The sequence below is a fragment of the Anguilla rostrata genome, chromosome 1 (genome assembly GCF_018555375.3).
Source record: "Anguilla rostrata isolate EN2019 chromosome 1, ASM1855537v3, whole genome shotgun sequence".
NCBI lineage: Eukaryota > Metazoa > Chordata > Actinopteri > Anguilliformes > Anguillidae > Anguilla > Anguilla rostrata.
Window position 1 is genome coordinate 12,624,375 of NC_057933.1, and position 24,767 is coordinate 12,649,141.

The 24,767-nt window shown below is 40.3% G+C and overlaps 1 protein-coding gene across 30 annotated transcripts in view; it reads left to right on the forward strand.

The window, feature by feature from the left end:
• Nucleotides 1–1,064: 1,064 nt before the first annotated feature.
• nrxn3a (neurexin 3a) overlaps nucleotides 1,065–24,767 on the forward strand; it is a 322,672-nt gene continuing 298,969 nt past the window's right edge. For 20 of the 30 annotated variants that reach the window (XM_064322550.1, XM_064322664.1, XM_064322682.1 and 17 more), the window contains exons 1-4: nucleotides 1,111–1,325; nucleotides 7,497–8,674; nucleotides 14,983–15,000; nucleotides 15,655–15,684. In XM_064322550.1, coding sequence (XP_064178620.1) covers nucleotides 7,978–8,674; nucleotides 14,983–15,000; nucleotides 15,655–15,684 — 745 coding nt within the window. In that variant the 5' untranslated portion in view covers nucleotides 1,111–1,325; nucleotides 7,497–7,977. Of the gene's footprint in view, nucleotides 1,326–7,496; nucleotides 8,675–14,982; nucleotides 15,001–15,654; nucleotides 15,685–24,767 lie in introns of all 30 variants that reach the window. The other 10 variants (XM_064322609.1, XM_064322656.1, XM_064322777.1 and 7 more) reach the window with 4 other exon arrangements.

Here is a 24,767-nt window from a genome sequence, read left to right on the forward strand (position 1 = left end):
TGCTCTCTCTATCCCATCCCTCAGAAAGCCATTTCTATTCTGATGTTAAGCATGAACTGAAAGACAAACAGTTCAAGGGCTAGACAACCAGCTGTGCTAATGTCTTCTGTACAATTAATTTAAGTTACCCTCTGGGATTATGGTATTTCCCAGGAAATAGGTATACGTTTACTTTTAATTGCACATGAATTGGTGTTATTGTTGAATTATCCATTATGCAGTCTTGGATAGGTTTTGTATAGCTTGCTTACAGTTCTACCAGGAGCTCACATTCAGTCAATAATGTGTTGGATTTGCGATGCATCATTTGGGTAATGGATCAATGACATGCTTAACAGGTATTGATTGTAATATCATGTTTGTGGGTGGTGTAATATGTTTGTGGGTGCAGTCATGTGCTCAAATTAGTCTTATTAGTTATTTTAAATATACACATAAATATAGAGACGTACAGACATCCATGAATGTCCATGTGCATTTAACTACGTCAAATTTTAGCTGAGACACACATTCAGCACCACGGAGAGCGCATATCCCTTTCTCCCTGTTTGGTACCACGTAATTGTTTTGCAAATATAGTTATGTTTCCCTGCTTAACAAGTTACGTTTACCGTTCAGATGTATATTTCTTACAGTAAAATCCTTCTTTATTTTGAATTTACATGGAAACGCTCCGTTGGTCTGCAGTGGAGATGGGTTCCCTGACAAAAGTTATTTCACTTTGAGTTGCAGCAGCTGGAAGCGACTTTTCTAAATGACTATATTGGACTTTAAATATATCTTTGAAATATGATTTGTAATGAGCGCTTTGATAATGAAATTATAGCTGGTAGAGTACCGGTGCGCTACGGGAATGGGCTACAATGGTGCGACGATTGACTGTAACAGGACGCTGGTTTATTAGAACAGATATTCCCCAATATTATCCTAAATATTTTATAGTATTCATCAGCAAATGGTAATAATACTAATGTGCTGCGTCGTGATGGCTGTCTAGGAAGATTGTCCCGACTGGTTTGACATCTAGCCACCCGAGTACAGGCTACGCCTTTAAATTGTGCGCTTCGTTTTAAGTAGAGGGCGGACCCGTGCGGCTTGTGTGTGAAAATCTCGTGATTGCCCATCAGCACTGAGCGAACGGGGCTCTGTGATGTGCTGTTCAAGACAGAAGGACTGTGCTTCGCTCTACAGCCTGCAACGCTGGTAAAAACCTTCGCATCATCGCAGCATCATTTTCAACAGCGGTTTAAAACCTGGACCTAAAACCTTTTTGCCATAGGAATTTAACTCGGATTAATATGCTGGATATCCTTGCAATAATTAAGGTCAGTCTTATTTTAAAACTAGATTAATAGCGATGAGTGAAGTTCCTACCGAACTCTTGTTTTATTCAAACTTTTTTTTTCAGAATTATAAGAATATTTTGAGTACTTTGTGCGCTACAAATGAATGGGTTTAGCTCGGAATGCTTTTTGTTTACTTGGAAATCCATGGAACGCTGTTTGCAGTCAACTCTTAGACCATTCAAAACGGAGTATTTCTATAATCCGTATCTGGGTAGTTGGTCCAACACAATATCGAATTGCGTATTTAAAAAAAATACACACTAGCACGCTATAGACTCGTGTTTCACTGATGACCATTATCAATATCCGCGCGAGTGGGCTCCGCGAATACTATAGGCTACGGCGACTTTCGGATTTTAAGTGGTGCATTTCTTCAATGCCTTGTGATTCTCTTTCTGAGATCCGCGTTCATTAAGGCAAGAATGATTCGAAAGGCTAAAACCAACAGGACGAATAGAATAGGGTAAATACCAATAGGGTAGCCTAAATAAATAATTTATCCTGTGGTTGTTTGGTACTTGCACACGCCTGAAAATTTTCTAAAAAAAACTATCGTAAATGTCACTTTTCGACCGGCAAGATGGTAGAATCGTATTGTCCCACGTCGTTAAACGGAATGCCTACAACACGGCGCTCTCGTGGCCCCATATAAAAAAATAATCGGGCTAAATTATACACGGGAGCTGCCCCCACCTCTCCAGACTGCAAGAACGCAGGGGGCAATGTAAAACTGCACGAATCATGAGTTAACATCCCACATTCGCATGTCCGTATGCCACATCTCACACAGCTGGATGCTATTGAAGGATAACAGGATTTAAAATAAAAAGAACATAATATCCCATAGACTATGGGATGGGCACTTCGCTCAATTCTGGCAAGGTCCCAAAGAATTTAATCAGGGGGCTTGACCTTTTTGCTAGCCCTGGACTCCACGCTTTAGACACCATTTTACGCTCCATTCGTTAGAACAAGCCTTCGTTCCCTCTTATAGTAATTTTTGAAATGCATCCATCTATCCAGAACGGCTGGACCAGCTGGCTTGATCTGTAAAACTATTGTTTTAAACACTTCACAAAGGTTGTCGGATACTCGACAAACTATATGGTCGTAATATCTTCCAATGTGTATTATTTGATGCTAGCCTATGTAAAATAAAACACACATGTATTTTGCTTATTGTTACTAACATCCTCGTGTGCTTCAATTGATTCATAAATACCCTAAATTGAGGTTAAATTACTTCTAAATCAGTCTTCGTGGTGCCCCACAACGTTGAAATATTGTAACATAGATTAGAAAAACGAAGAATATATAATTATAAGTGATAACACAATTTGCCTGATTTCATGTAAAAAATTAACGTCGTTTTAGGTGAGAGGAAATCCTCTCCCTGCGGAATATTATTTTGTCCTATAGAGCGCTGCAGGAGGTAGGAGTTTATCACGAGCTCGAGAGCCAGGTTGACGTGTGGGCTGGCATCAATCCTTACAATATAACCCATTGCATTATTTATGATAATTGTGTATTAACGGATTACCTGAAATAAATCCTTTAGTAACCGGGGGTATTTTGCACCAAATAAATAAATAAATAAATATATTTACAGTATATATATATATTACTCCACAGAATCCCACAGATTTATATTTAGGCTACCGCATGTTTACAAATTGTCCTGGCATTTCAGAATGTCACTTGCCTTTGGTAAAACTTTTCTGCACTTGAACAATCCTTGAATTAGGCTATTTCTAAATTTAGATGAGCAACAAAGATTTGGCATACAAGTAAAACTGTTCTATTTTGGCGGGAAATATTAAAGAAGGAATAAAATAGTTTTGAGTTCTGAAATGATATTTTTAACTTCAATTTACACTACAGATTTCGTCTGTCTTTACCAGCTGTGCTGGATGTGGCTGCAGAAGCTACCAGAAGCCAGATTACATTTTATTGTTGCGCATTTCTGTCGACGGTTTATTGAGTATGACGGACGCTTTCACCTTGGTCTCTGATGTTGTTCCTAAGGTGACATTTTTCTATCTTGTTCTATTCCATTTTACAAGAAAAAACGAAAACGAATAAGCTTTATTTTCAAGGTAAAACGTATATATAATTTGAATGCATGACCTCTGTGAATATTTCGTGAAATAACCTTTTAATTTAGATTTTTTGGGCCTAAGCATACAGCCCGTTATTGCTTATATTTCACTGTAAATGTTCATGTTGTTGTAGGTTATATTTTGGAATATGCTTAATGTGTATAAATAATATAAATACATTGCAATAATAATAATAATATAAATACACACCGTAAACATCAGATTATTTAAAATAGAAATGTTGAGCATATAAAAACACAATGACAAATACACCAATTCTGATGCAGGCTTCGGCTATAACAAGAGAAATGCAGAAAGAAAATGAACCGCTTCATGAATTTATTTAAGGATTTGAATGATTTAATCTATTCTGTACAAATTTGATGTGATGTATTTTCTTTGCTGTGTAATTATAAGGTGTGGCGGACCTATTCAAGCGTCATTTCAGCGATTCTTCGTTGCGGCAGGAATTCTGGAAAATGCTTGAAGCTTTTAAATGTATTTTTTTATTATTTGAAATGGTATCATTTGTCAAGAAGCTTCGTGTACTTAAAAATATAGACTACTTATGTTTCACGCCATTTTAAGCCTGAAGTAAAACAAGGCCTTTATGTTTTACTATAATTGCAGGACAGATTCTAAGCCATTTTGAAACGTGTTTCCTCTGCCCTTAATTGAAAAACACTAAGACTACATTGATAATTTTTATTATTTGTTTAATTTTGCTGGTGTTGATTGCGCATTGGAGAATTAAATAGAGAATGGTAACATAACCAGAAACGAACGGTAAGTCTAAAAACGAATGTCGTAATGCCCAAAATGACGAACCTATATAATAGAAAATGTCGTCAATGAATATTTGTATTAATCTCTGTATTTATTTAGAAAATACTGAAGAAGGTAGCCTTCACTATAGCTTTAGTATTGAGTGTATTTGTTATATTTTGTTGCTTGTAGACGGAATTATTATTTGCGATTTTCGTTCCGAAGAGCCATTGAGGAATATTTGTGCAATCATATGAAAACAGAGTTAATCACACACTATACACACCCAGCACAAAACCAAAGACAACAGAAACGCAGAGAATATGCTTTTTATCAGAGCTGAAAGGCCTCAGTGTCTCTACAGATAACGGCATGCAAATGAGAATTATATTGTGGTATCTTGAATAGACAGTCCCAGAGCCCTGTCTTATTTTAATTACCTTTTAAAATTGTGATTAACTATTATTTATATACCTTTATTTTTGTCAGCGTCCGCATTTACTAAGCAATTTGCTGAACACTGTGTTTCATGTTTGACTTTCCCATCCTGATTATTTGACGGGAAATGTACAGAAATGTTATATGGATATGTTATATAAATATATACGAATATTTACATTTTATTTATTATCATTAATAAAATAATGGTAATAATTAAGATTTAAAATATAGTTGTAGTAATTGTTGTAATATAATGGTATAGTTAAAAAAGAAATAAAGATTTGGTGTGGACATTTTGTGTGGACACAAGCAGATGATGTCAGTGAATTCCAAACATCTGCTAAACAAATAATTAAAAAAAGATAATGAAGAAAACGCAAAGCGTCCAGCGCTGCCACAAGCCTGGTGTGTTCTGCGGTGCCCTGGCCTCGTGCGCTGCCTGGCTGTGCTCATGATCTCCGAGGGAGATGTTGAGTAGGTCAAGCTGAACACGCACTTCCGCTACAATACGGCTGACCCTCACTGGTTAGGTAAGGACTAGTGGGGTGGTGATGTCACAAAATGCGCCTGGTTTCGTGACAATATGTCGTATTGAAAATGCGGAGGATTTTAGCCCCCGCTAAAAATGATAGTTTTAATAAATTTCACCACCCTCCATGGCCTGAACGTGACGCGGTTTCTTTGATGCTGTTTTATACTGCTGATGTTATGTGGTCATTGCAGTTGAGTGTTTTGCTGCAGCATTTTCAGCGTATTGGAGGTGTGCGATGCACCTGCAGTAAAAAAAAAAAAACTCTTTGTTGTGCATCCAATAAATTGCCCGGACAGTTGGGTGCAGTTTTCATTAATATGTGTCTCAGGTTTCATGGTCTCCGTTTTCCGGTCTGTCTCCTCTCCTTATTGTTTTAAAGAGAGCCCAAATGCACAATCATTCCAGCGATGATGTGTGTCTCTTCAGCCAGGCACATCCTGCACATATCAATGAGCACCGGGCCCTGTGTAGTTTAACCTTTTCACCTCCCTGCTTTTTTTCTAAGATGTGGCCCCTGTTATAACAGGGGTGGGGGTATATGGGGGTGCGGGGGGGGCGGTTTGGGGACGACAGTTTGTAGAGCAAAGCAAATGCAGGGATGTCAAGGAGACGCAGGTGATGCCAACACGGGTATCGTTTAACCAGAACTCAATAGCCTCCTGCTTGTGCTAAATTAACTATTCAGGGCAGGTGGCTACGGAGGCTCACGTTGTGTTCTGCCTCATTGGAGCTAGCCTGATTGGTGGTGCTATTGTCTCCCATAAAGTACCACCCAGGCCGCTGCCTAGGAAGCAGGGAATATTATATGCATATTAAGTTGCACTTTTTAGTTGGTCCTGAAATATGAGAGTCTCTATTGTAGGGAACCCATTGCCTACACAGAGGGTAACCTAGGCTGGTTTGACTTGTATTGAATGGTGCGCTTAAGCAAGCCTCATGGTAAAAAGCCTATATTCAATTTGAAGTGTCAACAGAGATATTTGTTTCCCACACAAACATGGATTCATTAATATAATGTGCTCATTTTAAAAAGGTTGATTTTTCAAACCTTTAGAACACCAGATATGGTACTTATATTGATTTTCAGCACCCTGTTCCTGATTATTAAATATTAGCTTTGCCTCTAGGAGATCATACCAATGGAGGAAAAGTGGTATGGGCTATATTTATCATGAGACTATTTTGTATAATGCACCAATGAAATTGAGAAGCAAATATTTGAATGTTGTTCAACATTGAAACCATGCCATATGCAATTCACTGACATGCTTTTTACTACAGTGTACAAGCTGTACATACGGCAGTTTTTACAGTGTATACATTATAACAAGCTGCACTGTGCATGTAACCGCAGAATAAATATACTGCTGCAACAAAAATGTCTGACAAATAATATTAATACCAATGTGACCCTGGTTTTTACCATTACCGTACCATGTGTGTATGTATCACATTCAGTTTTTTCTGATTTGGACCGTGTCAGGCATGCTTTCTCAGAAAGGTAATGACTGCAGTGGAAGTCACGATTATTCCGACACCTGACTTGATGTTTTGAAACGATCTCTTATCCATACGTAGATTTCCATCTCATGATCTTAATGAGCCGTGATGTTGAAATGCAAATTTGCCAGACGTGACGTTGTCAGCGCTGCTGTGTCAAGGACTGACGGTGCTTGGAGAGAACACATTTGTGAGCTAATATGTTGCGAAGGGTTACAGTTACACTGGAGGCATGCAAGTGGGCAGGCTTGCGGCTGACTGTTTTAAAGTTGTCTCTGAGTTGTGTAACCAGTGGAAAGCCTTTAATTTTGCCATCATCAGATAAAGACGGGCACCGTGCTATTGATTGATAGCTGGGACTGCCATGAGAGTAATGTGGGTAATTTACACAGGAGATGACCGATAACACAAAAGAACCTTTTGAGAAAATAGCTGGAAAACTTTTAATTAGATTTTCATACAAGCTGCTTTAACTGTTTCACTACAGGCATAGGTCAAACACTCATTTCAATTCTGTATTTACCAAACATATTCATCTGCCACACTGTATAAAATATGCATATATTCATAGATGTTAATCTTGCTCTATCAGTTTCTATGCAGAATTGTTTTTCAGGGTGAGCATCAGTAACAATATTTTATATTGTATTTTAATATAATATAAAGCATTGTATTAATGTTTATTTTAAATGAATTAAAATGTAATATTTATTTTTTAAATAATATATATATATATATATTTTAGAAATTGTTTGTTTGAAAAGCAAAATGGAGACTTGCCTTTGCAATTATGTTTATTTCTACCTTTGGCAGTGACAGGACCGAAGGACTCAGAGATGCTCCTGTGGATCAAATGAAGCCAACATGAAGAAGGTCTCATTAGCTCTGAAAGCCAGAAGAGCCACAGCAGCGGGACCCCGCCCGGAAAGCCTCCACAGCGTCGGCCGCACAGTCTGAGCACAGAGACCGTCGTCCGCTCCGTGGACACAGGGCCCCGTCTTCTCCTCCCCTCCTCCCTCTCTGCCACTCCTGTCTGAACCGTTCCCCGTGGCTTCACTGCAGAACAGCCACCCGAGCGTCCCTCCATCCGAATGGCCTCAGGACCGTCGCCTGGTTTTTCACCACCCGTCCATTCCAGCTAAAGCGGATTTCGTTTTCGTCGCTAAAGTATCTGTTTATCGGAGAGGTCTTTGCGGGATGTACATGGAATATACCACCCTCTGAACCAAAGTAAATTCAATGGTCTCTTGCTGTTAAGGATTATAGTGCACCCCCTTTATTTCCACAGTTTACAATGAATCTCCTCTCGTGTTCCATCAAGGTGAAATTGCTGCTCAGTACTTTGTTAGGCCTGTGTTTGGGCCTGGAGTTTTCGGGGGCTCCGGGACAGTGGGCTCGCTATCTCCGCTGGGATGCCAGCACCAGGAGCGACCTGAGCTTTCGGTTCAAGACGGACGTGTCCACCGCCCTGCTCCTGTACTTCGACGACGGGGGCTACTGCGACTTCCTGCAGCTGATGGTGGTGGAGGGCCGGCTCCAGCTGCAGTTCAGCATCGACTGCGCCGAGACCACCGTCGTCTCCGACAAGATGGTCAACGACAGCAGCTGGCACTTGGCCACCCTCAGCAGGTTAAACCTGAGGACTGTCCTGAGGCTGGACAGCGAGACCAAGGCCGACGAGGTCAGGCCACAGCGGCAGTACATGAAGATCATCAGCGACCTGTTCCTGGGGGGCGTCCCCCAAGACATCCGCACGTCGGCGCTGACGCTGCCCATGGTGAAGGACCAGCCGCCGTTTAAGGGAGTTATCACGGATCTGAAATACGGGAACAAGGAGCCCACGCTCCTCAGCAGCCAGCAGGTGCGGCTGGACATGGAGGGCCTGTGCACGCAGAACCCCTGTGAGAACGGAGGGAGCTGCTCGGTGGTGGATGGGGAGCCGCAGTGCGATTGCTCCAAAACGGAATACGTGGGCCGATTCTGCAGCGAAGGTAACCTGCAGCGTTCGCAGTCCGTTTTGCGCGTTGATTTACGAGTGCACATGATTACTTCAGTGCCTTGACCTGGTGGCCTAATCTGCTACCTGGCCATTGTCTCATCTCCTATTGGCCAGTTACATTGACCCAGGATGCTTACTGTATATGCGCTTAGTGTTACTAAAGCCCTTTGGCTGTTGTTCACGGTGGCACTTTTTTATTTAGTGTGCTTCAGTATTAGGGTGTAGTGCTATTCTTTCTCACGTTTGATGATTGTATGGAGTCTTTCAACACTGATTTAAACGAAGCTGAATCTTCACTAAGGCCTGTGTTAGTAAGTTCAATGCGCTGGCGGAATGGAATTTGGAGTGTCAGCATTTTGTACCCAGAATTCATCAACCTTCGCTTTCATTAAGGCACAACCATACTGGCAATTTTCTCCTGGCTAACAATGGTCAGTCAGCTAAGAATTGAGATACATAAATGATTTTTTTCTCTTCAGAATACAAATAAGCTCAATTTTTATTGATAATTGAGCAGAGGCTTCTCTTTGATGTTCAGTTATACGCTATTGTGGAGTTTTTTCTCCCAGGGATGCTCAGTGCAATTTACTTTCAATTCATGTCATAGGACTACACTTTTTATAGCCCTGTCTACCTTTTATCAGCGCTTTTGTATTTGCTACTGTAAATTGCTGAAAGTTTCTGAAAACTAATATTAGTCAACAGTTCCTATGATTCAACTACTTGCTTCCTTACTTTCTTTACTTCCTCAAATTACAGTAGTTCACTTCCGTTGAACATAAACAGTTCATAAGCTGTTGGCACCCTTTTACCATGTTTACATGATTGACATTTTTTCAGGAATTGTTTTCAAAAAAGAAGGTACTGACTAATGTTAGGCAGCACAGTGGTGTGGTGAGTAACGCTGTCATCTGAAAGCAAGGAGGTACCAAGTTTTAAATCCTGACCTATGGCCTTTTTGTGTGGAGTTTGCATGTTCTCCCCATGTCCATGTGGGGTACTCCGGTTTCCTCCCACAGTCCGAAAACATGCCAATTAGATTAATTGGAGAATCTACATTGTCCGTGGGGTATGAATACGAGTGAATGGCGTGTGGACCCTGCTATGGATTTGTGATCTGTCCAGGGTGTGTTCCTGCCTTTCACCCAATGTATGTTGGATGGCCTCCAGCCCCACTACAACCCTGAGTAAGTGGTTTAGAAAATGGAAGGGATGGATGGAGGTGCTAATATATAGTACGTAGCATGTTACAATTGTTTCCTCTCGATATCTCCTTTCTGACCAATGATCTGACGATACTACAAATGTTCATGTGACCCTGCCTGGTTCCCTGCAGAGAGGTAATATGCTGGGCAGTTGCTGCCCGAACTTGGCAAATGCACGGGTACAGCTGGCTGAGAGGTAGTTTCAGGACATCCAGCATAAAATACTTCCCTTTACAAAATAGGCCCAATGCTCACTATTTTTCCTCTTTAAAAGTCTGAATAGTAGGCAAGGTAAAGAAAATCTACCTGTGATGCAAACACATAATACATTAATTTTAATTCCTGAATTTTATTTGAATAAGGTTAAGACTTTTAAATTTAGTCAATTTTGAAATGATCACTGATTGTGAAAGACCAATGCATTACTGCATTGATTCACGTATAATGTACAATAAAAACCACCACCAAAACAAATGCACTCACACATTTTATACAAAATGCATAGTGATAAATGTATCCTTTCCATTTTGTTCTACTGTTATCGACCTTGGTGCCGACCAAATGAGCAGTAGATGTTATTAGATTAATATCAGGATATATATTGCAGCAATCTACTTGACATGCAAATTTGCTAATTAGATAGATATGTATCTATATTTCCTGTTCATTGAAATTTCATTTACTGTTCCTGTTCATTGACACTTTGTGTAAAATTGGAAAGGTAAGAATTTCACATCTAGCATTCTTTATAGTACAGACTCATAACATCATTGTGCTAACCATCTAAATATGAATTAGTTAGCTCTTAGTAAGTTCCTTGCAATTTTTCCATTCATGTATTTAAATATTCAGTGTGTTGGTGAATTGATATATTTGTCTCAGGCCTTGTTTTAAATTTGTGTTACAAAATTAACATTGTTTGGTTGTTTGCTAAACCCAGTCACATTACAGCTTGAGGTTTTTCTTTTTAAATGTATTTAGATCCTGCCAGTCATACAGAATTCTAAAGGTATATGTTGGTGTGAACAAAGATAGTTTTGAATCTTGTCTTCTTTTGGTGCTATATTTAACCAATGTTTTGTTCGTACCCTGTTTTATATCGAGATGCAGTATCCTTGGTTGACTGACAAATATTAATATTTCTAACAGGAAAATTGGAAAGTTTGATATACTTCTACTAAATTATGCTTTTTAAAATTTGATTTATCTCATTTGTGTGCAGGGACTGAACATAGCACATCAGCTATGAGGATACTGTATCTTGAATATGAATAATACACATATCATATGTACACAAGAGGGGTATCTGGAACTGTTTCTTCGTGAAACTGGAACGTTGAATTTCCATGATTGAACGGCGAGCCCTTTGATTGGCTGTGTGACAGCGTGACTAAGATGCGGATGTGCGGAGACCCAGCCTCCCAGGTTATTTTCATTGCCGACACCTTCTTGTACAGTGCTGCCAGCTTCGGTGGAAATATAAAATGGCTGAGTGTGATGCAAATATAAAAGGAGTGTTGCACGCGCATTTATGGTCCGTGTGGCCATTTTGTGTAGTGTTGCAAACTCCGGATGTATCTCAGGCGGGGCCCGCCGGTGTGTAGAGATGGCGGTTTATTGTGGCGGCTGTATCTTAGCGAAACAGCGCTTTCCTGAAGATGGTATCCCCGCGCAGAGGCTGGACATCAGCAGAAGGCTCTGTCGTTTGAAGAAGCGGCGGCCACAGATTTATGGGGCGCGGGGTGGACAGGCATTTCCACTTGATTTATTACAGTTGGGGCTTTTTTGTCTTGTTTGCTTGGCTCAGTCCTGCAGTCTACTGATAGGGGACTTAAGCAGAGTGTAAAAGCATCTTTGATGGGCTCGAGCAGTGAACATCGGTTCTGACGATCATAAAAGAAAAGAATAACCTTGTTTACAGGGCCGCGCACAATTTATGTGGATGGCTGAGATACCCGTTCCGTAAACTCTCCAACAGGCACTGTAAATGTAAAATGCCCACCCCTATGTCGAAATAAATAAATAAATAAATAACACATCTCTAATTGTGAATTAACAGTGACTCTTGTGCGCGGATTTTCACCCCGAGATAGGAGGTCATTTATCTACGAAAGACAATCCTTTTCTGACTGTTGTTTACTAGTCTGTCAAAACACTGGATGTAAAGGAAATTCTGAAAGAAGGAGCAGTCGTTCTCCAGCTGTTTTAAGACCACGTTAATTTCCCTGCAGTAATTGATGTGGCTGATTGTCGCTAATGCTACATAAATGAGGAAAGATAATGAGGACAGTAATAAGGGCAGAAATGGCTAATTTGCCTATGCAACTCTGAAACAAACAAGAAATTCAGACTGCCTCAGCACCTCTTCTAATTCGGAACTATTTCCCTTGACGATTCTATATTTACTGTATGAATTTGTATTCTGTAATGAAGATGACACAATATTTTTCTCCGAGGGACGTCAGTGGTTCTGATTCAGGACACCGAGTTTGTGCCAATAAAGCGAAGGGGAAAAAATAACGTTTGTTATTAAATGCATTTCATTTATAAATATTGTCGGGGCTAAACACACCTGCCGAAATGTCTAGACGGACAGAATCCTGAAATGGCAGAAAAATCAACCGGACGTTAGCGCATTTCAGCTCAGACAGATGGCTGAAATGGCCCTAGAAATATTTGCCTCGGTTGCAGCGTATGTTCAGCGCGCGTAATTATTGCGCTAGCCACACTTAACATCGCCCGCTAAACTGCATAATCTGAGGGCAGATTAAAATAATAAACATTTGGCAACAAAACTAATGTTCAATCTGTCATCCCATATGGATATATCATGTTATATTCATGAAGAACTTGGGGGCTTATAATGAAGTCTGCTAAGAGAGATCTTTTAGTCTCTTAAATTCGTTTAGTTGTAACGATTTGATATTGAGAATAAAGCAGGAAATTGCAGATTAGACTCATTCAGACTACTGTTGCAGACATAAATTATTTATGATGTAGCCCAAGTCCTTTAGACTGTTGTAATTAATATTAAACATTGATCTGTTTCCTGATTTGGCTGTATGGTCATTGAAGTCTATTTTGTTGTCTTAAAGTGTACTGAGACAAGAAATATTATTTAAAAAAAAAAAAAAGCATAATAGCAAGTGATATAAAGCATTTAGAAGTAAACAGAACAAATCTCGTAACAGTGCATAAAAGCAAGGCTATTGAAATCACGATAAAACATAAAAATGACAAATTCCTAATAAAGCACAGGTAAAAATTTCTGTTAGTATTATTATTTCTATTTCTGCTCCAACTAAGAGCTAAAACTAATGAAAATTATTATTATTAATATAATAATAATAATAATAATAATAATAATAATAATAATAATAATGATAAGAACTCCACTTACATAGAATCACTGGCTTTATGTAGACTGCATGCTCAGTGTTGTGCACCCATTTTCCTTCATATACCAAAATAGCAGACAATTTGCATGCAAGTTTACACTAGTTTGGCAGAGTTCTTCAAGGAAGAGCTTTGGGTGCTTGAGTAAAATAATTATATTTCTTTACACAGCGCCGTATATTTATTTATCAGGTGCCCCTAGTACAACATGCAAAACACTATCTTACATAATTTATATTCGCACCTGGATATTTACCCAATAATTTCTGCTCCTTGGTCAAGGCAGCAGCATGTTTGAGATTATAACACACAACCCTCTGGTTACAGAGCTAGACCTTTAACCACTTAAATTTGACAGTAAGGCACAGATGGAAGGTTAAAAGAGCACTCTTTACAGGGGGTAGAAATTCTCCATGCTACGTATTTGAGTGTCCTCTCTACAAGGCCCATTTCCTATTTGAATCAAGAATTTTTGCTTTTATTTTGAAGTCCTCCGCTTCATCATGGCAGGGCTCTTGACCCTGGAACACCGAAGGGCACCTGTGAAAATTCCCTAGATGTTTCACGAGTGACAGGGGCAATCTCTATCAGTAATATCAGAGTCAGCACAGAGCAGGGTTTGCTGTAGGGGTCTCTTCCATCGATGTGTTGTGAAGCCACAAGGATCTTCAAATAAAAATTGTTTAACTGCACACACGCTAAAACTCGTAAACCAAATGAACAACCACGATGAACAGCATGTTCGGAACTTAAGCACTGCAAACCGAATTGGACCGAGACCAAATTAATATCTACTACATCTTTGATTACCAAATGCTAAAAGCATTTAATGGTGTTGGACTTAATTAAGCGCTTATCAGTTCCTGCAGGTAATTGCTGCTTGTGCTAAAGTTGATTAAGTAACTTTGTTGACAACTGTTGCAAAAATGGCAGAACTTATTCTGACCTTTTCATTTCAGAAATGTATTTCAATTGTAAAGCCCTCACGACAAACATCTGAAGTGCCCCTGTTCATTTTTTCCTAATGCGCACAGGTCCCTCTGGTTTAAGTGAACCCTGTAATAGAACCTCTTTTGGGGGACGCCACGTCTAAAACTGGGGGTGTCTGGCTTTGCCCGGGTATTTAAGTGCCGTTGTCCAGCTATTTCTTTTTTTGGCCGCATCACACTCCTTGTTGGAGCCAGCCATGTTCATTAATGAAACCATGAGAATGCTGCCAGCGGCGGTTTGTTAAATATGCCAGAACTGACTGCACAGGTCCGTGTCTGCGATGAAAATAACTGACGTGGCGAGGCCCGGGTTGAGTTCCGCTACACCCAGGCCTCACAGCGGCATAAATTCATTACCTCCTGAAAAAGGGGGGAGCTGGCTGTTCCTGCTTGAATTTATGTCTTGCCCACATTCGAGGGGAGGTCTGGAGCAGGAAATAAACAGAATATTTCCTCACAATCTTCTCAGGTGTTTTCTCGATGTGTTGAGAGAGAGGGTGTGTGTATCTGGGTCCCTGGAGAGGATGGGACAGATGAGGAGGAATTTTGTTCCTGAGTTTTATAGACATGCACAGTCCAATAGCTTCCGCTTGCATGGTTCTGAGTGTGTTAAATTTTGCATGTTCCATGACATGCAAAAGAGAACGGAGTGTTTTTAATGCTGGAAATCTTCCCCTCTTTTATTTCTCCTTCTGCCATCGCTACGTCAGAGGTCAGCCGTGTTCCAGGTGAGTGTCGGGTCAGCAATTCACAGTGTGCTCAAAATGGGCAAGGCTCACGCCTAATGAAGCTATTCATTAGCAACTAATAGCAAAAAATGTGTCCTTTCAAATGCCAGCTGTGAACCTATCAACATATCTTCCATATTGTCTCACTGCACAATCAATAAAACTCAGTGATAAATGATATGTAGGCTTAACTCTTACTGAGTGAATTATTAACTTTATCAGTGAACAGATAAGGGCACACACATACTGTATATACTGTACTAACATGTAATAACATTTATTTCTAGCAAAATGTGCAGCTAGTTGGAAACAGATTTATATTGTTTTGAGTAAATTTCCTGTGAAAATAAAGGCAACTCAACAGATAATTGAGTGTGACTTCAAATTATAGGTTTTTTAAACTAACTAATAATTATTACTTTATCAATAATTTATCAATGCAATAATTCCACTCACAAATGTATCTTTGTAAATTTTCCAAATCTAGCACCAAAGCTTTTCCATCGAAAGAGGAAAGCTTTAGCTGTGGTGTGATTGATGGCATGCTTTGCCTAATGGTGAAGCATGTGCCATCACAATACCAGAAAGTATTGACATGTGCTCTCTCTCTCTCTCTCTCTCTCTCTCTCTCTCTCTGTTTTTAATTTCTTCAAGGTTTCTCACACATGATGATGGCTGAGCAAGGTATGCTTTCCTCTATCCTTCTCTCTTCCTGTTCTTTACTCTTGACTTGCCTTGGGCTTGAGGTTTTGAAATGGAGTGCTTGATCTGCCAATATTCCGAAAGTTGCCTGCACACCCCCCCCCCCCCCCCCCCACATGCAAAACTTACAAATTTTGATGAATTTGATTGCTGCCATTGTGCAGCTTTCACAGTGTGCTTTCAGCATGACTTCAACAATGCAAGTTCCCACCCAGTTCGCCTGCTTGTTGACGGATTGCATAGCTCCTGACAGTTGCCTGGTGTGCATAGCAACATGTGCGGTGCACACAAATACATGATAAAGACTAAGGTGCTGAATGGCTTTCTGTGCATGAACTTGCTGAACTGATGCCGAAGTGGAAGAATATTAATCCGAACAATTTACCTTTTTGATTGTGATACAATAGTGTTTCTCCATGTCTCTCTCTGTTTTAGAGGAAATGCATGTTTTCTGAAGATTTTCTGTAAAATTATGAGTGCAAATCTCAGGAGACAGGGAACGGCAGAAGCTGGTGTGGCTTACGAAGGAAGTATTCCCAAACCAGAAATTAAAATCTGAGTTTCTCAAAGATGCTGGCACTAGTTGAGTCAATTTTTGCATTTCGAGCCAGACACGATGATGTACTATTTGCTTGCATCCATCTCACAAATATATTAAATTTACCGTCAGCAAGCATCTCCAAAATGGAGAGCAGCAGGAGAAAACATCATGAGGTAACAGAATAGATTCGCCAGCAATGGCAGTAGAATCCCTTAAGCTTTTGCTGTATATTCCGATGTTATTTAAATGAGCCCTGGTGTTAAATGCGACTGCGTTGCTAATTCGGAACTATGATTGCGTTTTGCTGTAGTGCACGAGAATGCGTAATTAACGGGGGTCTGCAGTTGCATGTGTAGAATGAGGCGTTCCTGTGTGCTGTGCTAGTGAATGTGCCCGGGGGCTGCTCATACGTGCACACTGCTCACTGATGCTCTTCAGTTAAGAAGTGTCCCTCCTCGGTCTTTACAGTGTCTTATCCTTCCCTCTTTCTCCCATTGCTGTTCAATTGTGGATATCATGCGTTCTTATTTCCTTTGGGACTTCACTCTCCATTTCTGTAGCTAAAAGCAAAGGTACTGAGCTCTTTCTTTACTATGCTTGAAAAGCAGTTGTTGATTTTATTCGTAACGTGTTGTTGTTTACTGGCTTTGGTGTGTTTTTAATGTGTTTAAAGCTTTGTGTGTAGCGCTCCTTCCTAATGGCAGCGCACCGAGGGTGATGTGATTAAGTGGATAATTAAATGAGCTTTAATTTAATGAGAAAAGATAAAGTGCACACTGACTGGTGGAGTTCCAGTTCTGAATGGCAGTGGATAATGCTCTTACTGACTTATGTCAAATGGACCATTCACTAACTACTGATTGACTGATTGCAGAAAGACTGTGGTATGCTCTTCAATGTTTATCCCAAGAGGGTTTGCAAGGGACAGAGAACTTTTATTCTTTAGTATATGTGTGTGTGCATGTGCGTGTGTGTGCGTGTGTGTTCGTGTGTGTGTGTGTGTGTGTGTGTATGTGTGTGTAAAAAAAATGAATATGAAAGCAATTTGGGGGAGATTTCCATGAATGTGAAATACAGATGCTAATTTGAATGAACATTTTTTAATCTTGTTATCTGCCCATAGCTGGCTACTCTAGGTACCCATTCATTTACCTAAGTAGTTAGCTACAGGGCTACCTAGCATGTGAAACAGTGTAATTACCACCTGTTAAGTGTTTGAGAATTTCCTCTTGTTATCTTCATTGCTGTCCCCATATGACACCCAGAAGTAACTAATTAGCCGCTGAAAAAGAGCCAGTATGTCGCACTAAGGGTTGTAATGAATGATTTATCCTCTGTTCTAACAAGGTGAATAAGAGTTTTTAAATTACCCTTTTGTGAAAAGGTTCAGGGACCTCTGACTTCAACACACTTTTGGTCTGGAATTAAAATCATTTAGCTTGGAAATATGATGCAAAAATGATTGAAATAGAATTTCCAACATGAAATATTAATTGCATTGGGATTATTCAAAGTGGTATTGTAGTAGTTGAGCAGTTGAGTAGTTGTCTATGAACAGGGCAATAATCATATTGTTGAAAGATTTATATGTTTCAACTTGTAGCCAGCAGAAATTGCTCCAGTATTAGGGATACATGAAAATATTGGAGTCATATTGGTATTGGGCAATAGTATCTTATGATAAATGTACTGGCATTGGCAGATAAACTAAAGATTATTGCCGATATAATGATGCAACATTCACCCACCAGAGAAGCAACAGATTTGATGCCCCACTGATTCTGTAATTTAAGTGAAAATGTTGCGTTCACAAAGTTGCTCATATTTATTTTTAGTTATAATTGTTTCTTGCCAAATTCTTAAGTAAAGCTATACAAGGACCCAGTAGCTCCCCAGTCTTTCTCTGTGTTCTCTGTTTATTACTAAAGAAAGCAAGTGGAAAGGTTTTGTTAAGCAAATAAAAATTGTTACATTTTTCCTTCGTAAGTTGACTTCTTCTGTGAATGTAGAAACTTGACTGCAGTTTGCATTTGTGCTATGATGTAAAACAGGGCAGTATCAACATTGGTATAGACTATTATGGCCAGTTAAATATATATAATTGATATTGGCCTCAGAATTCCCGTATAGTGCATCCATAGTAAATATTAGCAACTTAAATTAATATTTCAAATATAAGCTTTTGAAGTTGTTCTGTGTAAGTGTCAAAAGGGTAGATTAAAATAATAAAGTGATAATGCTCTCTTTAGTGTCACCTGGATTCAGAGGTCACACAATGCAAATATGAGTAATCATTCCTGATTGGCCCATCTTGAGTAATCCATTTTGTGTCTGTTCTGAGCCCTTTCATGCCACTCATTCCTGGGCTTCCCCTCTGGAGAATATTCCAGATTAGCCTGATTTAGTCAAGGCGTGCCGGCAGAAGAATCCCCAAAGGGGAGTGCTTAAATTTTCTGTACAAAATTCCACCAACATTTTCTGTCTGATCCAACCCTTAGCTGGCTGTAAGGAAGTAGTTCCGTCATTTAAACTGGTTTTAACCCTGCTTTCCAGACCTGCAATGATTGAAGCCTGACCCTTTTTGTTGGACAAGCAGTGGTATTCACACACTGTGCTACAATCTCTCTAAATATTAATAGTCCTGTGGTCTGTAATGCCATGTCTAAAGAGTTTATTGGGGGATTAATGCAGTCTGAGAGGAAATATATTTGGTCATTGGACTCATAAAACCATGGTAATGAGGAAGACCGTGCATCTGGCCTATGTGAATAAATAAGTATTAGTATAGACAAACAGATAAACTTTCTAGCCCTATAGAGATGAACAAATGGATGTTACCAACATTACTTTACTTGACTCACCAAGATTATTCTGTAGTGTGAGAATGAGTTATAAACCTTAAGGAAGCTGTAATATGTGGAACTGCTTCTGGTCAGATGGACTAGACAATGCCAATTCAGACATTCAGAGGCGACAAGACAAAATGGGGAACGAGGACATAGAGAGAGAGAGAGAGAGAGACGTCTGCAGCTTTAAGGATTAAAACGCAAATAACTGCCTTTATAGGAGAGCAAGTTCAGCTCTCCTTTGAAATCCTTTCACCGAAGCATTCAGATTAATGCCAGTACATATTCAAAAGCCTGCATTAATTATCCCTTCAAAGTTCTGTCAGTGACAGTGTCTGTATTTTTTACCCTTCTGTGCTCACTGACTGTTTTGACTCTGGGTCCTCTAGTTCTAAGTTTCTGTCAGAGGGCAGGGGCATTATTTTAAATCAGCCACTCTGTCTGCTTGAATTAAAGGGACAGGGCGTTTATTTGAAATCCATTTGCATCTGTGTGGCAGAGGAGGAAGAAAGGCCTTCAGCAGCCTTTGTTGCCTCAGCAGCTTTTAAAAAATTATTTTTTTTACTTTCCTCTGCCTCTTTAGCTTGTTACAATTTATTATGACTGTACACACTACTACATTCACGAAGAAGGCCAAACCTATCAATGACAATCCATAAATACATTTTTTTGGTCTACATGTATGGCGTGTAGGGCAGAAACAGACATACTGTATAGAATACATGCAGTATATATGCAGTGTACACAGATAGAATTACGTACTTGTATTTCTCATTTAAGCCACTTTTTTTTAGCATTTCCCTATTATTTTTTCCATCACTCTTTAATCTTAAAATTGAAATAAGAGTAAGGGCAGCTGTTTAAGTAAGTTTTTATCAGCTAAATCACCAAATGTCAATGTCTGAGAATCATTTGTGTGCAAGTGACGCAGATATATTACTGCCAGAGTTGTCAGTGTAGGTAGTGTCAAATGGAAGTTTTTAAATCATTTGTCAATCTAAAAGTAAAATTTTTGTCCCTTACGGCTTACAACTGGATAGGTCTGACAGAAGCAATGAAATTGGCATTCATGGAAGGACAGATTTGTATTTGTTACGTGACACAATAATCCGTATGATCGCTATTAGGCTGAAAGAGGAGTATTAAAAACTTCTCAGTTTTTCCTCAGTCTCAGCTGGCTTAGAAGCTCTAGGCTTTTTTTTCTGGGTTTGAATTCCCATCCTTGTGTTTTATTACCAATCTGAGGCTGATCGTTTCAGTCAGTCATTGACGTTTGGACTCTGGCACATGTCAACAAACAAGGCAGGTCAGAGCAGTGAAATGGGGACCTGGGGGGAGGAACCCCTTTCTTCTCTCTCTGTCTTTCTCACTCATTCTCTCTTGGTCCCCCTCTCTTTCTCCCGTTCTCTCTGATTGACTCTTTCTTTCTATATGTCCCCCCTTTTCTCTCTGTCAGCCTCTCTTTTCTCTCTCTTCCTCTGTCTCTGTCCCATCTCACACACACTCTTTCACCTTTTCTCTCTCTGTCGGTCTATCTCTCTCTCTGTGACTCCCCCTCTCTTTCTCTCACTCTCTCTCACACACACTCTTTCACTCTGTCTCCTTTTCTCTCTCTATGCCCCCCTCTCTGTCTGTCTATCTCTCTCTCCCTGTCCCCTCTCTCCTCTCTCTCACACTTGATTCATGTAGCGTGTTGTTGGCTCCCAAACATTTGCGCTGCCCAGAGAACATGCTAGGTATTGATTTTAGTTCTCCTCCAGCTCCTTTGCCTGGGACCACCTTGCTTTCTGCCTGTTCGCTTGTTTCTGAGTAATCACACTCTGATAGCGTTTATGTCTCTTTCACAGATGAGTATGAAAAGCAGTCCAGCCCTGTTTCTGTGCGCTGTTCGTGTCTTGGGACGGATGCTCGTGTGCTGCTGTTTCTAGGTCTATCTGCCATTGAAATTGCTGAGAGCTGTAGCCGCTTTTCTCTTGGGATTGTCGGGCTGACTCACAACATTTTTGCTTTACTTCTTCATGAGAAATATCTGCAGAACATGCCGAGGGGGCTGCATTTAATTCTTTTATCTTTGATTGCATTTTTATCCCTCCTTTATGATAGCTGTGCGATTAACTGTGTGTGTGTGAACACGCATGCTCTTGTGTGTGTGTGTGTGTGCGTGCAGGAGGAGCGGGGTGGTTGGGAGTTGGCTGACAGGGACCCCTCAAAAAATATTAGAATGACAGATTTCCTGGGCTGGTTGGGCCCAATGTGAGACCTTTTTATGTGACCCAGAATCCCTGGTGGCACCCCTGAGTGTTCACATTACATTACATTACAGGCATTTAGCAGACACTCTTATCCAGAGCGACGTACACAACTTTTACATAGCATTTTACATTGTATCCATTTATACAGCTGGATATATACTGAAGCAATTTCGGTTAAGTACCTTGCTCAAGGGTACAACGGCAGTGTCCTTACCCGGGAATCGAACCTGTGACCTTTCGGTTACAAGCCCAGTTCCTTACCCACTGTGCTACACTGCCGCCCACATATGAGTGTATCTGCATGTGTGTGGATCCGTGAGGATGACTTTGTGTGTGTGTGTGTGTGTGTGTGTGTGTGTGTGCATGCGTGTATGCATACATGCATATGTGTGTGCATATGTGTAAGTGGAAATGAAGGCAGTGTGTGCATGTGTGCACATGTATGTGCGCATGTGTGCATATATGTGAGTGTAATTGAAAGCAGAGCTCTTTTGGAAGATGTCTTTATGATTAACCCCGAACAACATGAATGCAACCTAGCATGTATTCCTTTGCTTTACTCAGCGAATTAAAGGGCTTTACACAAACCCCTAAAATTCCACAAGTGCAAGGGCTTATGGGAGGGAAAGCTGATGCATTCAGCCGGAATGGAGGAGTTTTGTTAAAAAGACCTTGTGTAAATTATTCGTTGAAAAAAGAAAATCATCTATGACAAGTGGTCGTTGATTGATTTACCATATTCCTCTCCACTTGTGCTCAATTTAGCTTTCCTTAAAGAGGGCTTCCTTGAAAGAGGCACTCTTCTCGGCTTAGAATACATAAAAAAAAAGTCTGTGCACCTTTGGAATGGCATTCGATTTGCTCGGGAGTGTGCCATCAGTTCTTCAATCAAAGGGATATTGATGCCAACCTCATAGAAGGAGAAAAGGGTAGCGCGACACAGCATGCAGATGAGCTCACATAAGCGATAATGAGTTGCTGAGCCATTATGCAAATTCTATGATAATTAGCTAATCAGCTTTGGTTCTATTAAGGATGTGCTCCACTTGCTAACCTTGAAGAGACATTGATAATCAAGTACTGATCGGTTCTGAACCCTGAGGTGAGCAGCTGCCTGTCGGGAGTGATCAAGGCCAGAGCAATCTCCAGAGATGGACATGAGTGGCATTTGTGTTGTTTCTAAATAATATAATGACACAGCACTGCATGTGTTCTGTATAGTATGCATATATGCATATAGGATGTGTGTGTGTGTGTGCGTGTGTGTGTATTTGTGTATCTGTGTGTGTGTGCGCGTTTGTGTGTGTGAGAGAGAGTGAGAGAGTGAGAGAGAGAATGAGAATGCGTGGGTGTGTATACAGTATGTCAACATGCATGCACAAATTAATTTATCATATTCTGGATTCATCTTTAAATTGGTTGTTTTAGGACTTTGCTCCAGGCATTTGGGGGAACAGTTGCTATTTTTCAGGAAGTGTAATTCCTGAATTTACTGTGGCCCCTTTCTGCTTTGTTTTGGACTTCGAACCGTGAATATATGAACATAAAAAATCATGCAGTGAAACTTGGACTATCAACATCAAAGAATGAAGGAGACCTTTTCCATTCATGATTTTATGCCAGATCTTCATAGTTCAAAACTACACTGAATGTCTCAGGCAACTCTGGCAAATGTTTTAAAATTTTAACAACTTTAACCTTTTGTGAGGGAGTAATTTCTGTTGAAGGTTTAATAAAACCTCAACCTTTATGTTCTCTAGTGTACTGTTGGAAGCAGATATATATTCTTGCTGGCTATTTGATGATTTACCAATGGTGAATGTAGTGTAGACCCACAGTAGTGAAGTAACAGATAACACATGTGAGAAACATATTATGCAATCTAAATCTGAAGGGTAATACAAGTCTTTCTACCTGCACATTTGTACCTATTGTACCACATGACAATAATCACCAGCTTGTGACAGTATGGTATGATTATGCTATTAAAATCATACTCCTGCTAAGCAATTTTATTTCTAAATGAATGGTTACCCTTTTATGCTTTTTTCATATATAGTTAATGAAGCAATAATAATAATAATAATAATTGGTATTTGGTGAATAATAAAAATGGTGTTGTAATAGAAATTGTGTAATTGGATATTTGATTGGTCAGGATAGTGGCAGCAAAGGCGGGTTGCACATAATACCAGCGCTGTAGTGCGTTATGTCGGTCATGAAAGTATCCGACTGTGTTCTTGTCCCTGCCCAAAAAATTGGGTGAGGTTTTTGGATGGCTGATGTAGCCGATGGTCTGAGCAACCTTGCTATCGGCGGGAACTGCATCCGTCGGCCAATCAGATGCAGAGCGCCGGCCGCTGGAACGGTCCTGCGGTCCGTCCCCTGATTTATTCGCCCTCACAAAGAACATGCCTGGGAGGCGAACAATGGAGGGGAGCGGTCCCTTCTCTGTGCGTAACTGTGTGCCACCCGCGCCGCGCCAGCCCACCCCCCTCCCCCTGCTCGCTGGCTCGCTCGCGCACACAATGCACCCCACCCCACTGTTTCTCTTTCTGTTCAGTTGAGCCCCGGCAGTAATTGCTTCCTTTCACTGGGTCACACCTGGCAAATTCGGCTACTGTACATAGTGTTTCCCTCTATTTCCTTAAGGGAACAAGTGCCGTTTGATTGTGGCTAAATTTGATTATTGTCTCCCTCAGTCTGCAGATGAGTGGCCCCGGGTCTCTGGGGAAGACGGAGCTCCTTGATTGCAATCGCTCGACTCTTTTTAAAACCTGCCAGATATGCAAAAAAAAAAAACCAACAAAAAAAAAAACCTGCTAATTATTGTTTGAATTGGGCAATCACAGGGGTGGAATTGCGCTGGACCAATCGGGAAGCTCGATATTTGCCTGTTCAGCACACGCGTGAGCTAATTCAAAGGCGTGCTGACATAATTCCGAACCTGTTTTCTCCCATACCGGCCTCGCTGAGTGATTAAAAAGCGTAGAATTGAAGCTGTGAGAGAGGCAGGGGGGGGGCGGCGCACTGTCCTGATGGACACGCCGATGTGAGGGGGACACGGGCCAAGTAAACGGTTCGCAGAGTGAAAGTGCAAAGTGTGCGTAATGGACCTGCCATTCAAAGTAAATTAACTCTGTAATTAATCAATTGACCTTGCTGCTCAGATACACAAATGAGTTGGGCTTTCTCCCCGAGTGTATTAAAGAACAAGCTCAGAGGAAACTAGCTTTTTGTGGACAGGTCTGTATACAGAGAATAACTGGCAGGTGATAAAGGTTATTAGGAAAATGCAAATTAATAATTTAAAATAGCATCTTTTAAAGAAACGTGCCACTGATGAAAAAAGGTTTATTCTTTTAGGGCAGAATTATTTGAGGAGGAATTGTTACACTGGCAGAGGGAATTTCAGATTTTGTTTAA